Source organism: Chenopodium quinoa, unplaced genomic scaffold, assembly GCF_001683475.1.
Source record: "Chenopodium quinoa cultivar QQ74 unplaced genomic scaffold, ASM168347v1, whole genome shotgun sequence".
Lineage (NCBI taxonomy): Eukaryota > Viridiplantae > Streptophyta > Magnoliopsida > Caryophyllales > Amaranthaceae > Chenopodium > Chenopodium quinoa.
This window is the reverse complement of record NW_018745403.1, coordinates 831467-849670: the sequence shown is the minus strand read 5'-3', so window position 1 is coordinate 849670 and position 18204 is coordinate 831467. Positions and strand designations below refer to the sequence as shown.

The following is an 18204-nucleotide window of genomic DNA, read 5'->3' as shown; positions in this document are numbered from 1 at the left end:
AAGACCACCCTGAAGGATCATTTTCCCCTACCCTTTATTGATCAAATGCTTGAAAGGTTGGCAAAGCATTCCTTTTTCTGTTACTTGGATGGATATTCTGGTTTCTTTCAAATTCCCACCCGTCCTTGTGACCAGGAAAAGACTACTTTCACATGTCCATATGGCACCTTTGCATATCGCAGGATGCCATTTGGACTATGTAATGCCCCTGCCACTTTTCAAAGATGTATGATGGCAATTTTCTCAGGACTCATAGAAAATTCTATGGAAGTATTTATGGATGATTTCTCTGTCTATGGAACAACCTTTGATGTATGTCTTGAAAATCTTAAAAAGGTGCTCCAAAGATGTAAGGAAGTCAACTTGATTTTGAACTGGGAAAAATGCCATTTTATGGTGCAACAGGGAATTGTCTTAGGTCATGTTGTATCTAATAAGGGTATTGAGGTAGATAAGGCTAAGATAGAGGTCATAGAGCGTTTTCCCCCTCCGAACTCTGTAAAAGGAGTTCGAAGTTTCCTTGGTCATGCAGGTTTTTACCGTCGTTTTATTAAGGATTTTTCGAAAATTGCTCGACCTCTAACTGAGCTTTTAGCTAAGGATGTTCCATTTGTCTTTACTGATGCTTGTCTTGAAGCTTTTAACAGGTTGAAGGAAGCTTTGATCTCTGCTCCTATTATGCAACCCCCAGATTGGGCCTTACCGTTTGAAATCATGTGTGATGCTAGTGATTATGCGGTAGGGGCCTTTTTGGGGCAACGAAAGGATAAAAAGCTTCATGCTATTTATTATGCTAGCAAGACTCTTAGCTCGGCTCAAATGAATTATGCCACAACTGAAAAAGAGATGCTAGCTGTTATTTATGCAATTGACAAATTTCATTCCTATTTGGTTGGTTCTAAGGTTATCATTCATACAGATCATGCAGCACTGAGGTATTTGATGACCAAAACCCATGCAAAGCCTAGGTTGATTCGGTGGATCCTTCAATTGCAAGACTATGATATAGAGATAAAGGACACAAAGGGGACTGAGAATGTTGTCGCAGACCACCTCTCCCGCCTTCTCCTCGACCCCGAGGATAAGGACGATATCCCTTTTGATGATTTTTTTCCTGCTGAACATTTATTAGCTCTTTTGAAAACTGAATCACCTTGGTATGCTGATTTGGCTAATTTTCTGTCCACAGGTACAATGCCTCATGGCTACTCATCTCAACAAAGGAAGAAATTCCTTTATGAGGCGAGGAGACATTTCTGGGAAGATCCTTTCTTGTATAAGAAATGCGCGGATTCTGTAATCCGACGATGCATACCGGAGAATGAGGTTGCTGATATTATTTCTCATTGTCATGACTTACCGTGTGGTGGACATGCAGGTCCTTCAAAGACAGCCGCAAAGATCTTGCAGTGCGGTTTTTATTGGCCAACGATGTTCAAAGATGTATATTCCTATGTCAAGGCATGTGATCGATGTCAACGGACGGGCAATATTTCTAGGAGGAATAAAATGCCACTCAACAACATACTCGAGGTCGAGTTGTTTGATGTGTGGGGGATAGACTTCATGGGACCATTCCCTTCTTCCTATGGAAATCGATATATTCCAGTGGTCGTTGACTATGTCTCAAAATGGGTCGAAGCAATTGCTACTCCAACCAATGACGCTCGCGTGGTAAGTAAGTTCTCCAAGAAAGTTATTTTCCCTTGTTTTGGTTTACCACGTGTTTTGATCAGTGACAGGGGAACACATTTCACGGAGCATCGGTTTGAAGCAATGTTGAAGAAATATGGAGTACAACACAGACTTGGCATTGGCTATCACCCACAAACTAGTGGCCAAGTTGAAGTGTCAAATCGAGAGATCAAGTCCATCATCGAGAAAACTGTCGCACGAACAAGAAAAGACTGGTCTGTGAAGCTAGATGATGCATTATGGGCGTACCGAACGGCGTTCAAAACTCCAATAGGTTCAACTCCATATAGACTTGTTTATGGAAAAGCATGCCACCTACCTGTTGAGTTAGAGCATCGAGCATACTGGGCCATCAAAAGCCTTAATTTCGATGCCAAGGCAGCCGGTGAGAAGAGATTGTTACAACTTAATGAGTTGGATGAACTTCGACTAGAAGCCTATGAAAACTCGAAGTTATACAAGGAAAGGACGAAGAAGTGGCATGATAAGCATATTATGAGGCGAGAATTTCATGAAGGAGAACTAGTATTATTATTCAATTCTCGATTGAAATTGTTTTCTGGAAAACTTCGATCAAGGTGGTCAGGCCCATTTCTGGTTCGAAAGGTTTTTCCCTATGATTCAGTTGAAGTTTGGAGTTAAGCTACTGGTTCTTTTAAGGTGAATGGGCAACGTCTCAAGCACTATCGAGAAGGCGAACCCATTGAAGCAAAAGCGGTTTTTACCGTTTTTGATCCTACTTCGAACTGAACGAAAAGGTGGTCGAGCTTAAGACCTTATAAACAAGCGCTTTTGGGAGGCAACCCATTCTTTTCTACTCTTACTAAGTTTTTATTTATTTATTTATTTTTTTTTTAATAAAAAAAAAACGTAGAGTAGCCCTTTTTTTTTCCTATAGCTGTAGTTTAGTGGAGTATGATTCCTTTTTCTTGTTTTTATTAGGTTAGGAAGTAACGTGGAGTAGCCTAATCTAGAGTTTTTCATTTTTTTTTTTAATTAATTCTTTTAACTCCTTCTCTTAGTTTTCTTTGCCTTCATCTCTAATAGCGTGTGATTGCAGGAGGAGCAAGCATAGTGGAGCCTAATTTTGGTGATTACAGTATAGTCCGCAAGTAGGTTGCGGCAACTCATCTTCTACGCAGCCTTGTTGCGGCAACTCATCTTCTACGCAGCCTTGTTGCGGCAACATCTTCATCGTATATCAAAATCAGAGCAGTTCGCAGCCACCCCGCAGTGAAAAGCAGCCAGCCACGGACAGCCTGTGGCTGAGTACTTCATGAAATAAAAAAATAAAAAAAATAAAAAAAAAAATTTGAAAAGCTGAAGGGAAGAGGCAGCGTGTTCCACAGGCAACCCGTAGCCTACACTTACAGCCCACAGCCCACCTGTGGTGCAAACTGATATCCTCTCTAAAATATAAAAAAAAAAAAAAAAAAAAAAAAAAAAAAAAAAAATAATAATAATAATAATAATAATAAAAAGAAGGGGTTGTATACCTTCTGCCTTCAAGAACTGCTGCCTCAGAGCCTTCACGAACTCAGCCACGAACACCGCCGAACTAGGCTACGAAAATCTCTGGTTTATGCGCCTGAATTTGACGGTGAACTACCTGTAAACTCTCCCTGATTAGCGCCTGAATTTCAGCCGTTTCTTGAGCACCAAACACACCGGATTCTGGCCTGCGAAACCTTCCGGAATTTGACCTGAAATTCACGGAATTCTTGAGCAGCAAAACCCTCCGGTTTAGCACCTAAATTTGACGGAATCTGGTCAGCGAATAACCTCAATCTCCGTCATTCAATCCGTCGGATTTAGCCAGCGAACCACCGGTTTCTTGAAGCAGCGAACCTACTGGACTTCACCAACGAATTCGTCGGATTTTTGGCTTGCATCTGACGTCTTCATCTATAAAATTCGGTCGGATTTGAACTCGGAAATTGCTGGAATTTTATGCCCTTGAAGGTGTGTACCCATATTTGCTTTCCTCACAATTGCTATTTGTTGAGCAATTTAATTTTGTGCTGGCTTGTTTGAGTGTTATACTACTGTTAGTTTTGTGGAGTTGGACTAGTTGAGAATAATAATAAGCAGTATAAGTGGGTGAAATTTGGTTGGCTATATAGGGGAGGTTTTTGTTTAATTGAAGTAGCATTGTGTGGTATACTATAAATGGCTCGTAGTTCTACAAATACCAAGAAAAAGACAACTCCCTCGGTTTCAAATTCTAGAATTCCACCATTTTTCAAGACTAAAAAGACGGTTTTAAGAGCAAACACTTTAACCCGCAAAACATCATTGTCAACTTCATGTGCTAAGGTCAAGGAAAAGGTGAACATTGATTACTATGATATTAAATTTCGGGACGCCGCTCACCGATCAAAATACGAGACATTGTTTAAGCGAGGAGTAAATTCGACTCGTTTTTGTGATATTGATGCCCTACGAGCACTACGTATTGAGGAAGATGTATGTTGGCTCTTTACTAATGTTGGGTGGGGTGATTTTCTTATGAAAAGGTATCCCACATACAAAAGAATAACATTGGAGTTTTTAAGTTCTTTAAAGGCGGTTACTCACTCAGCAGAGGGTTGTGGTGAAGGCTCCATCACTTTCCAATTATACAATGAGGAACACACATGGACCCTTACAAAATTCAATGAGGTGTTAGGCTTACCTAATGAAGGACCAAGACTAACATCCAAATATTGGTCTGCTGATCCTATTTGGCGAACTCTTACCGATGATAGAGAATATGACTCCAATAACAGTCCAGGTAACCACATTCGTCATCATGCACTTCGATATGTACAACGATTGTTGTCTTGTACTGTATTTGGTCGCTATGAAGGAGGAAAGGCTCGAAAAGATGAACTGTTTATGCTTGATCTAATGCTTCATGGTCAACCCATCAACACCGGTGCATTCCTTATCAAACAAATGCGAGATCTAGCAAACAAGACCACCACTAGTGGAGAAATAGTGTTAGGAGGCCTTATAACCCCTATTGCTCTCTACCTAGGACATAAGGAACGTCTTGTAACAGAAGAGTCCATTGGGGGAGTCGATGCTTTAGACATCTCTGCATGTGCCCTTATGAACTGGATTGTGAAAAAAGATGGCACCACACTTTGGTGTATCAAGGGTAATGAAGATGTGCTACCGCCTGCTGAAAATATGTCCCTCTGTGTTGAAGGAAATTGGTCGTTTGGAAAGGTCGAGCCACTAGCTTGTGTGTCAATTCCTCATGAACCATTAAGCCCACCTCCTATGACCGAAGTGCCAACACCCGCACCGATCGAGGGAACACTCAACATTCTTTTGACATCGGTGGATGAAATTAAAACTGAGCAAAAGGAGATCAAGGAGCAATTGAAGTCCATGTCCACATTTCTTGCCACTTTGAGCACTTGGATCCAATTCGGAGGAGTTGCAAATCCTCCTTACTTCTTTCCATGATAAGGCTTTGTGAGTATTCTTCCCCTTTTAATCATGATATATTTATTGCACTGTGGACATTGCAATTTTCAAGTGTGGGGGAGGGATATCACCTTTTGTAAATATTAGGTTTAATTTTATTTTGTTAGTCTAGAGTGTTTTGTCTTAGTGTCACCTTTTGATTTTCCTTTCCAATTTGCTTATCAAGTAATTTTCAAAAAAAAAAAAAAATAATATCTTACACAAACTTTTCAATAAATTAGCGTAAATCCTTTTGATGACAATGGTTTGTGGCCAGGATGGTCTCCCCGCTCTACTTATGTGAATAGTTTGTGTACCCAGTGAGATTTTTGAGCCATATTTGACTAATTTCACTCTATCTCAGTCGTGTTTCTTCATGTGTGATTAGTTGTCCTTCACATAATTGAATTCTTGGTCTTGCTTTTTGACTGTTTGAGACTTGAATGATGCATGTTGCGAAAAAATGATTGAAATTTCCTTGTAGAGAATAGAGCCTCCACATTCTAGGTCTACATTTTTTTTTTTTTTTCATTCACCCGTAGGTTGAGCCAATTTGAGCCGTGTTTTAACCCCTTCTTGATACCCTACGTTTAAAGCCATAGAGCTATTTTCCTAGGTTTATTTTGAAGGTGCATTACACTTGTTAAAGCCCTATGAGTGATGTAATTCTTTAAAAAAAAAAGGAAAAGAAAAAAAAAAGACAAAGAGAAAGAAGGGAATTGATTTATTAGAAGCAAGGAAGAAAAGAAAAGAAAGAAAGAAAGAAAAAGAGTTTTAAAAGTCTTCCTAATTCCTAATTTGCTATGAGTCCCTTTCTTTTTGTGAAAAAAAAATAATAAATAAAGAAAAAAAAAACAGAAAAACAAAAGTATGATTGAAAGAAAAGAAAAGAAGGAAAAAGAAAGAAATAAAAGGGCTATGCTTATTTTGTATGAAGTTGGAGGAAATAAGGTTGGCTTGAACCCGACATTTGAATGTGTAGTGGGATTAGGATTTGTTATATGTTTTGAGCACCACATTCCCAAATTACGTCGTCCAACCCTTGATTACCAAGCTTACCATTATTGGATTTCATGATTTTCGTAATTACATCAATCATTAGAAGTGGAGAAAGTCACATTGCAAGCCTAAAGAGGCCAATTCATGTGAAGTTGACATGCATTCTATGCTTAGGTTGAGTGACATCATATTTCACCCCGTAAACACATGAGCGTTATTTGTTTTTACTTTTCACAACTAAAGTGAGAGCTATTCATGTTTGTGTGAGTTGGTATGGGGAGATGTGTGGTAAGATTGGTTGGTCATTAAAAAGGTGCTATGCTTTATTGTTTCATCCATATTATTGATTTGTGATAAAAACGATCTTCCTATTTTGGTTTTTTTCAAATTAATCACTTGGTTGAGCAATTTGGTTTGGAATTTCATAACTAGGCTTTGTAGGTACGCCTTCTGAAAACCTTCACGAGACCTTACTCGTCCACTAGGGTAGCCTAGGGGTTTAAAGGGCTTGTTGCATACGCTAAATGCAATCGTGATTCCTACGACAGTGAGTATTAGGATTTTATTGCTTTCTTAGAGTAGTTCTCTTATTTTGTCTTGTTTACTCGAGGACGAGCAAAGGTTAAGTGTGGGGGAATTTGATAACACGTTTATATATTCATTTTATATGTTATATTTGCGGGTTTTTATCATGTTTTCTACATACTTTTAATCTTTTAGAGCTATTATTCTTTATATTTCGATATTGCTCTCCTTGGTTTGTTTTATTTTGATTTTTGTAGGAATTGGGCTAGATTTGCTAGAGGTTTGCTTTGATCGTGATTCAACTTGTTAAAGGGAGAAATTTACATACAATAATGGACATGGCAGCCACCTCCACGGCTTGCCTGTGGGCGTACAACTCTCTCCACGGCCATCCTGTGGCCAACTCGTTTTCATATGGCAAAGAGCAGCTACGGCAGCCTTCTCCACGGCCTACCTGTGGTCGAACACGGCTCTCCACAGCCTACCCGTGGTGGCTCCTAATTGCTGCGTTTTAGGCCCTTAATTATGTTAATTTGGAGTCCTAAACCCACTAAAATTCCTAGGATATATATAGACTAATAACAAGATAGAAAAGGGGGACTTTTATCATCACAATTATTCCAATTTATACGTTGGTTTTTCTTCTTGTTCTTCCAACTTTGTTCCATTGAAGATTAATTCAAGTTCTCCATTTATTCAAGTATTTCTTCTTCTCTTTATTTCTTATTATTATTGTTATGATGTTTTCTTTTGTTAATTATTTCGTTTATTTAATCAACATGTGTGAGTAGTTTTATAATCTAGGATTAGGTTGAACCCTAATATGGATTAATATGTTGTTTGGTTCTCAATCCTATATCTAATTAATTTATAATTCCTCTTTATTAGGGTTGGTTTTATTATCAATGATTAACTAGAAATAGTATTATTGAATGTGATTAGGTTTACAATGAAAGTTGATTCTTAATCGATTTTAGAACCCTAATTAAAAGTAAGAATCTTTATGCATGAAAATAGCTAATTATTCTTGCTAGGACTTATTGGATGTCGTTCTTAATGTCTTTAATATGTATGACTCCATGAAAATAGGTATGATTGCATATTAGGGAAGCTATTAGTTGATCGAAAGAAACTCTTAGTATTTGTTGTAGGGAGCACCCGTCCTGTGGAATATCTATTGATTTGATTGTGGAAAAGGGATTATTTTGACGTATTGATCTATATTAGTGGGGATTCCTAATTCTAGGTGTTTTTAGTTTATATTAATCTTCGTGTTAATTTGTTTTCTTAATATTCCGTAGTTAGTAGTTAATACTCTTCATCTTTGAATTTGTTACTTGCTTAGTAATAACTTGAGTCTAGATAGTTTAGGTGAACCATAGTCTCTGTGGGATCGACCCTGACTTACCCTGCTACATAATTAGGAGGTCTAGTTAGGTATTATTTTTGTTAGGTGTGCGACCGCCTATCAATTTATCTTTTTATTGACAGTAAAATTTTACTTATAGCAACACACCACATTAGATTAGATGCCAGATTAGATTTGATAGATTTGTGTAGGATAAAAAAAAAGTATACATAAAATAATTTATAATTCTTTTGAAATTTTTTTTTCGTTTTATCGACAATAGGATTTTACTTATAGTAACACACCACATATTATAATTAATATAAAAATCCAATTAGCAATATAATTTCTCCTATACGAATAACCACATAATTATAATTATAAATAAGGCCATGTATCATTAATTTTTTTTAGTCTACCATTGATTTACCATTAAAGATTTTGAATCAGGTATTCTTCATATTCAGTTGTAATATTTTTGTGTATTTTTGTGATTTTGTTAATGAAATTAAAGAAGTAAAAAACTACTAAAATTAGGACACAACAGAAACTGTACAATACAAGGGAATCTTGAAGTGAATTCAGATCAATGGTAGCAAGGTTTTAGAACTTTACGGGTTTACAAAGCCTTCGTAGCCCATTTACCAGCCATATATTACAAATAGTCCAATTAAACCAATAATATAATCCGTTGATTTTACGTGTTAAAAAATAGTTACTTTTTACTTTTTATTTATTTTATTATTTTTTTACCGATGCACTCTTCTTTTCACAAAATTATACTCCCATTATTATTTTAGTGTCCCATTGAAATTTAGCCCTATGTCGACATAGAACTTTGATAAACAATATCTTAGTTATATATTTTTTTTTATGTATGATTCACAAACATTGGTCTTAGTAGACCAAGTGAATACAGTGCAACTTACAAAAATAGAAAATAATAACAAACGTGAAAAAAGAATCTTAGGTAGTATTTCTACTCTCTTTTTGTATCTAACATTTAAAAATAATATATATACTAATAATAATAATTTTTATTATTGTTATTATAATTATAATAATTATACAAAAGATGCCTATAAATAAGTACACTCTTTAAAATGGGTATCCGAGGCAACGCGCGAGGCACGTACTGTATCATATCATATCATATCATATCATATCACTAATAAATCTAGTCGGTCTCGCAGCCAGGCCACGAGACAGCGGCACTTGGCAGTCCAGTTTTTTGCCAAGTGTCGAGCCACGTAGGTGACAAATAAGTTTTATTGTGATACATATAATACCAAGTAAGCGAATTTTGGATAAATTTTTTAAGATAGAAATGTTGTGTAGAGTTTTATTATCGATATACTTCTAATATTTCATATATACAAAATTAATCATAAATTTTAATAAATATCCTATAACTCAGTTCTATTTCCATCATAAAATTCGTTCTAAAAAGTTCTTTAAAATAAGATCCATTTATAATATATTTATTTTATAAAATTAATAGAGAATTAGTAAAAATCAGTTTTAATCTGTAAAAATAATTTTAGTTTGGTAAAAATACTTTCGGTTCAGTAAGATAATTTAAGTTCAATAATAATAATTTCAATTCAATAATGACATAGATATCTTATTTTATACTATTTGAATAATCCTTTTTGATAAATTAAATATCATATAACTAATATATAAAGCTAAACTTTTAGCTAGGCCACGAGACAATGACACTTGATATTTTAACTTTTCGCCAAATGTCACGCCACGTAGAAAACAATTAATTTATTAGTATGACACGTAGGATGAAAATGTTGGATAGATTTAGATATATTTTGTAAGATAAAAAAAAAGTTATTTTAGAGATTTATTTTCAATAAAATTTGGATAGATTTTAGGATAAAATTACTGGTTTAGAGTTTTATATTCGATAAAATACCAATATTTTATATGTATAGATAAAATTATAATCCTATTAAAAAATGAATTATAATTTTCAATAATTAATATCTTAATAATTTATTATTTTTATATTATAATATTTGTGTTAAAGAGTATTTAAAAAAATCCATTTATTCTTAAAAAAAAATCCATTTATGATATACTTTAAAAGTTATAACCCACAACTTTATTAAGATTGGTAGTAATATATTTTTACTTAAAAAACTGAGGGTTTCAAATAAAGTTTATGAGTACTCACATTATTAAATGTCAATGGAACTGTAAAATTAAATAACTCATCCGATTATGAACATTTAAAGCAACTAATATTTCAAACGTGGATAGATTTAGACATTAGTAATAATGCCTTTGAGATTATAATTATTCCTTATAATTATTTTATAAGAAGCTAATTAATGTAAGGATTTTTAAAACATAAGGATATATATTATGGAGGGAACCTGGGGCATCGCCCGGGGGTATGTTCTAGTCTCTAATAAATAAAGTCGGTCTCGCAGCAAGGCCACGAGACAACGACACTTGGCATTCTAGTTTTTCGCCAACTGTTGAGCCACATAGGTGATAAATAGATATTATTGTGAAACATATGATGCTAAATAAGCGATTTTTGGATAGGTTTTTTAAGATAAAATTGTTGCATAGAGTTTTACTATCGATAAAATTCTAATATTTCATATATACAAAATTAATCATCACTTTTAATAAATATCCTATAGCTCAATTCTAATTCCATCATCAAATTTGTATTAAAGAGTTCTTTAAAATAAGATCCATTTATAATATATTTAATCACAAACTTTTATACGTATCTGGCCAAACCATGTCACCAACCATTACAAGATCAGAGTTACTTCGTTAGTGCTATAGGGGTTACTTGGTCAGTGTTATAGTGGTTACTCAATTAGTGTTATAGATAGAGGTTACTTAGTCAGTGTTAGAGGTTCCTCAGTTAGTATTACAGGAGTTACTCGATCAGTTTTATAGGGGTTACTTTATTCGGCCAGATGATGTGGTTAACCGCATACAAAATACATTGTTATTCAATTTATTAAAAAAAAGTATTAGAGAATCAGTAAAATAAGTTTTAATTAGTATAAATAATTTTAGTTTGGTAAAAATACTTTCAATTTAGTGCAAATAATTTAAGTTCAATAAGAATAAATTTAAGTCAATAATATTATATATATCTGTTATTTACAAACAAGAACAAACAAAGTACACTCCATATGATATCGTATGTCTAAATATCCTACATCATCATAACAAATAGTTTGGTATTTAACATTTAAGTAAAAATGTTATCTTAAAATTTTATCAACCATCTGGGCACAAAACTAGTCACTAATAAATAAAGCCGGCCTCGCAGCAAGACCACGAGACAGCGACACTTGGCATTCCAGTTTTTTCGCCAAGTGTCGCGCTACGTAGGAGATAAATAGGTATTATTGTGACACATATGATTCTAAGTAAGAGATTTTTGGATAGTTTTTTTAAGATAAAGTTGTTGCATAGAGTTTTATTATCGATGAAACTAATATTTCATATATATAAAATTAATCATAACTTTTAATAAATATCCTATAACTCAATTCTATTTCCATCATCAAATTCGTTTTAAATGTTCTTTAAAATAAGATCCATTTATAATATATTTAATCACAAACTTTTATACGTATTTGGCAAACCGTGTCACCAACCATTACAAAATCAGAGTTACTTCATTAGTGCTATAGGGGTTACTTGGTCAATGTTATAGTGGTTACTCAATTAATGTTATAGATATAGGTTACTTAGGCAGTGTTAGAGGTTCCTCAGTTAGTATTACAGGAGTTACTCGATCAGTTTTATAGGGGTTACTTTGTCTGGCCAGATGATGTGGTTAGCCGCATACAAAATGCATTGTTATTCAATTTATTAAAAAAAGTATTAGAGAATCAGTAAAATAAGTTTTAATCAATATAAATAATTTTAGTTTGGTAAAAATACTTTCAGTTTAGTGCAATATAATTTAAGTTCAACAAAAATAAATTCAAGCAATAATAACATAGATTTTACAAACAAAACTACACAAACTACACTCCATATGATATCATATGTCTAAATATCCTACATTATCAGAACGAATTATTTGACTGTATTTAACATTCAAGTAAATATGTTATTTTAAAATTTTATCAACCATTTAGGGATCGTCCGGGCACAAAACTAGTCACTAATAAGTAAAGGCGGTCTCGCAGCCAGGCCACGAGATACTGACACTTAGCATTCTAATTTTTCGCCAAGTGTCGCGACACGTAGGAGATAAACAGGTATTATTGTGACACATATGATGCTTAGTAAGAGATTTTTGGATAGATTTTTTCAGATAAAATTGTTGCATAGAGTTTTTTTATCGATAAAATTTTAATATTTCATATATACAAATTTAATCATAATTTTTAATAAATATCATATAACTCAATTTTATTTCCACCATCAAATTCGTTTTAAAAAGTTCTTTAAAATAAGATCCATTTATAATATATTTAATCACAAACTTTTATACGTAGCTGGCCAAACCGTGTCAACTATTATTACAAGATCAGAGTTTATTTTGTTAGTGTTATAGGGGTTATTTCGTAGTGTTATAGTGGTTACTCAATTAGTGTTATAGATGGGGGTTACTTAGTCAGTGTTAGAGGTTACTCAATCAATATTACAGGGGTTACTTAGTCAGTGTTAGAGGTTACTCAATCAATATTACAAGGGTTACTTGATCATTTTTATAGGGGTTACTTTGTCCGGCCAGAAGCTGTGGTTAGTCGCATACAAAATGCATTTTTATTTAGTTTATTTAAAAAAAATTAGAAAATCAGTAAAATAAGTTTTAATCTGTAAAAAAAAATTTAGTTTGGTAAAAATACTTTCAATTCTATGCAAATAATTTTAGCTCAATGAAAATAATTTCGAGACAATAATAACATAGATATCTATTTACAAACAAAACTACACAAAGTACACTCCATATGATATCATATGTCTAAATATCCTACATTATTAGAATGAATTATTTGACCGTATTTAACATTCAAGTTAAAATGTTATCTTAAAATTTTATCAATCATCTGGGCATTGCCCGGGCACAAAACTAGTCACTAATAAATAAAGCCGGTCTCGCAGCCATACCACGAGACAACGACACTTGGCGTTCCAATTTTTCGCCAAGTGTCGCGCCACACAAGCAACAAACAGGTATTACTGTGACACATATGATGCTAAGTAAGAAAATTTTGGATAGATTTTTTAAGATAAAAATATTGTATAGAGTTTTATTATCGATATAATCTAATATTTCATATAAAATTTTTATCATAATTTTAAATAAATATCTTATAACTAGATTCTATTTCTATCATTAAATTCGTTTTAAAAAGTTCTTTAAAATAAGATCCATTTATAATATATTTAATTTATTTTAAAAAATAGAGAATATGTAAAAATATTTATAATCAATAAAAATAATTTTAGTTTGCTAAAAATGCTTTCAATTCAGAAAAATAATTTAAATTCAATAAAAATATTATATAAATAAACAATATGATATTGTATGTTTAAATATTCTACATTATCAAAAAGGATTATAGGACCGTATTTAACATTCAAACCAAAAATTTTATCGTAAAATTTTATTAACAATTCGGACATCACCTGGACATAAAACTATTATATATATAAATTAAAGTCATTCAAAGGACAATTGATGCTCGTAAAACGCCCCCATCCTAATTTAATAAAAATTGTACCCTTACATCAACAAAATTAAAAGGTACGGGATGCAATAATATACTTATATTACCACCAAGCTAACCATAGGTCATGTTTTCTCACCTTAACAAAGTAATAAGAAGCACTATGTATTCATCAAAAATAATATAAGTTAGATATAAATAATTACGATTTGGTAAAAATACTTTAATAAATATTACAAGTAGATGAGACAACAAAGTCTTTATTCAATTTTTTACCCTTGCCATATACGTGTGAATGATTAAATCTTATCAAATACGGAGTACATACAAACGGATGAAAATGACAAGTTCTCCTATGCCATGTTTGTAATACGAACTTTGCATTAGCTTGCCCTAATTTATGAATAAAAAACATTTGCAATTACGTGTTAGGTATTTTCATAGTGATACATACGAGTAGAAGTAGTTCGAACGTAGTTCATTTGTGCATTTTGAGTTGTAACATCATCCTTCATCCAATCCGTATGTTTTAGGTCTAGGAACCTAGTTGCCTGGGACAGTGGGACTGGGCTTTGATGGTAGCTGCCTATTCTTACAACAGAGTGGCAATTTTACTTTCCACCATACAATTATTGGGTGTTGGGTCAATTTGTTTGTTTATACGTAATGAGTATGGAGTAGGTCTCAACTTTCAAGTTTAAGTTGGTCATTTAATATGATGTCAAAATTTAGCATTAAAAAATAATATCAACAGTTAGCGTGAAAAATTGGTCAAAGGTGAATTCTCATCCAAATATCAATCTTGATATATTAAATAAAATTTTTTAAATAATAAAATTTTAAATTTTATATATCATATTAATAGTACCAGTATCGTCATTTAGTATAACATTCAAAAAAATAGTATATGAAAAAAATATATGTACTTATTTTAATAATAATAAGTTTAATAAGGTCTATAAAATTGTAATAAGTTCAACTAGGTCTAATAAGTTTTAATAAGATAAGATGATTTTCAATAAATTCAATTAATTTCAGGTCCAATAAGGTGAAGAGAACATACTAAATTAAATGAAAATTTTGAAGCCTTAAAATGCACTAAGCCATTGAGTCAATCCAAGCATAAACACAATAACCCAATTCTTCAAATACGAAGTATGATATAATTACATTTTTACTATGTATAAGTATAAATACAACTTAATACAAAGTCAAAAGTACTCCGTATAAAGTAAGATAAGCACATGCACATCCCATCCGACCCATTTGAAATGTAAATGCTAGCAATATATCCATTTAAATAAAGATAGACTTTATGATTTTTGTATCGTATCTATTTTATTACTTCGCATTATAATAATAAATGCAAATAACTTGAAAAAGGTTGAAAAGTTCTACAAAGTATATAAATAGCCAACGATTACTGCCTAGTATCTACAAGTTGGTTGCATGACTTGCATCTATCATCACTTAGCCAACTTCTTTATTTTTTTTTCCAACTAATCTTAAGCCAAAATGAGCACCAAAGTTAAAGAAACCACAATTATATGCCCTGAACAAGAAACCCCAAAAGGAAGTCTTTGGCTATCAAGCCTAGACTTAATTACTCGTTCACCTTACACACATACTCATGTTTTGTTCGTCTATGAACCAAACAAGGCTCAAAACACAAATTCTACACCATTTTTTGACACCAATCTTATAAAAGAAACTCTTAGTAAAGCCCTAGTGGCATTTTACCCTATGGCAGGACGATTAAAGACCAACAACAAAACTGGTCGAATCGAGATCGACTGCAATGCGAAAGGGGCCTCGTTCATCGAAGTCGAGACAACACATGTTCTCACTGATTTTGGTGACTTTAAGCCGTCTCCTGAGCTACGAAAGGTGGTGTTTCCGAAGTATGGCTATGCTGGGGGGCTTTCGTCGTCCCCTCTACTAATGGTGCAGCTGACCCGGTTTAAGTGTGGTGGGATAAGCCTTGGGTTTGTGCAACATCACCATGTAGCTGATGGGGCTTCTCATGTGCATTTTATCAACTCTTGGGCAAGGCTAACTAAAGGGCTTGACCTTGATGTTTTGCCGTTTCATGATAGGTATAATTGCTTTGCGCCGCGAGATCCGCCCCAAATTAAGTTCCAACATTTGGAGTATGAGCCACCCTTGCCACCCTTACCACCTAAGGTGTTTTCAGGTGAGGCTAGCTAATAAGTTATCTACTTGCACGAATATAAGCTCTAATTTTTTTATTTTTTTTTATTTTTTTTTATTTTTTTTTATTTTTGTTCTTTGTTTTTGTAAAACCGATTCAGTTAGACTATTACTATTATTGACGAATCTTTTATTAGAAAGATTGGATAACAATTAATAATATATAGGGTTAATGGTTTTCATCTATTTGTTATCTTTGTTAAATCTCATCTAATAATTAATTAATTACCCTTACCTTCAAACCTAAAGTAAGGAAGATAGGTTTAAGTGATTATTTTTTTTCCTAATTAAACCAAACAAATAAAAATGTGAAAGTTAAATAATTCATTTCCCCACTCTTATTTGTTTCTTTTCTACTCCATTATTTTCAATATAATATTTATGCCAAGCACCTTTTATTTTTAATATTAGATGGTTATTAACATTATATGTGTAATTTTATTACAGGTGAGGCAACTACCATAATAGAAGGTCTATTTAGATTCACCAAAGAACAAATTAATACCCTAAGGCTACAAGCAATGTCCCAAGAAGTACTGAACTATAGACCTAGTACTTTTGAGGTCATAGCTGGGCACGCATGGCGTACTTCATGCAAGGCACGTGGACTAACAGACGATCAAGACGTAAAACTCTACATACCAAGTGACGGCAGATCAAGAATGAAGGATCCACCATTGCCACAAGGATATTGTGGCAATGTAATCTTTTTCACGGCTTGTGTAGCCAAGGCAGGCGATGTCATGAACAAACCACTATGGTACCCCGTACGTAAGGTTCACCAAGCCGTAAATAGAGTGAAAAGCGATGAATACTTAAGATCGGCAATCGACTACCTTGAATCACAACCCGACCTCAATACTCTCGTTCGTGGGGCCCATACTTTTACGAGTCCGAATTTTACAATAAATTCTTGGGTCACCATACCTTACAATGAATCTGATTTTGGATGGGGTGGGCCCAAATATGTGCGCCACGGTGGCATTAAATATGAAGGTCAATCATATCTAATAGCAAGCCAAAATGGAGATGGAAGCATCTCATTGGCTGTCAAGCTTTTCACAGTCCACATGGCACTTTTTGGAAAATATTTATATGATTTTTAAATCTAAGTAAACTTTGTTGTCACAATTTCATTCATAAAATGTAGGTCGAATTTATGTCGTTATGTCCATGCACGTAGCTTTCATTGGATGGCTAGCTGTTTTTTTTTCTTTTTCCCCTTTCATGTTTGTCATGATAATGACCATTCATTTGAAAGTCTTAAGAACACAAAAGGAGATCGTCTGTTAGCCAAAATGGAGATGGAAGCATCTTATAGGGTTGAGATTATTTGTTTTTTAATTTATTTTTAATTAGTAATTTTTTTTAAAATAATTTTTAAAATTTTTTAAATATATTTTTATCTTTCAGAATTGATTTTTTTTAGTATTTTCGAAATTCTGAAAATAAAAAAATATATAAAATAACTTAAAAAAATAATTTTTAATTAAAATTACTAATTAAAAATAAAACAAAAAATAAATAATCTCAGCTGTCCATTTAAAAAAAATTGTGATAGTAAAAAATTATAAGACTATATTAGAATTTTCAATGTAATTTTGCAATTGTTGGAGTTGAGTTCCTCAAAAAAAAAAAATGTTGGAGTTGATAGATCATAGATGGAAGTAACTGCGGAATCAATTCTAGAAACATGGCGAAGTAGATAATTAGTCAAACCATTTTGTATTGATTGTGTTTGTAATGCACTTCTTTTGCATAATTTTGTTTATAGGAAATTTGTTTAGACAATGATTTTCTATTACTCTGTAATAAAATAATGATATTTTGTTGCGACTTGTGAGAACTAATGTGTATTAACGATGTTGTATGTTTGTACCTCTATAATGCTGATTATAATTTAACAAGTTTCCCCTACATCTCTTCTTTTATATCACACATACAAGGATTTTGCATCACAAGTGAGCCATAATTTGTCGAAAATTCGATTGCATGTGATACTTATAAAGTACTCGCATTTAGACACACCAGGTTTTGATCGAGTTTGAAAGTGTATCTCTATTCTCTAGCCTAAAATGTGGCTTGAATCTAATTGAATAGTTTATTTGAGGTTTAGCCTTGCCTAATTATAACTGTTTGTTACTTACGTAATATATCTTTTGCTTGAGTCACATGACTTGGCTCAAATCAGGGTCAAACTCCATGTATTGGGCCAAACAAATTAATTTAATTTATATCTATCAATAATCTAATATTTAATCTTTTATATATATATATATATATATATATATA

At 33.0% G+C, this 18204-nt stretch overlaps 1 protein-coding gene across 1 annotated transcript; it reads left to right on the top strand.

Moving 5' to 3' along the window:
- The first annotated feature begins 15098 nt into the window (after positions 1–15098).
- On the top strand, positions 15099–17283 carry LOC110713038 (anthranilate N-benzoyltransferase protein 2-like). The gene is made up of 2 exons (XM_021891509.1): positions 15099–15895; positions 16360–17283. The coding sequence occupies exons 1-2, from the start codon at positions 15217–15219 to the stop codon at positions 17016–17018; spliced, it is 1338 nt and encodes a 445-aa protein (XP_021747201.1). The 5' UTR covers positions 15099–15216; the 3' UTR covers positions 17019–17283.
- Positions 17284–18204: the final 921 nt, after the last annotated feature.

What these genes read in the sequence shown, in the direction of transcription:
- LOC110713038 (XM_021891509.1), top strand. Translation starts at nt 15,217, where the DNA reads ATGAGCACCAAAGTTAAAGAAACCACAATTATATGCCCTGAACAAGAA. An exon ending in ACCACCTAAGGTGTTTTCAG is followed by an intron (nt 15,896 to 16,359) that starts GTGAGGCTAGCT and finishes ATTTTATTACAG; the next exon opens with GTGAGGCAACTACCATAATA.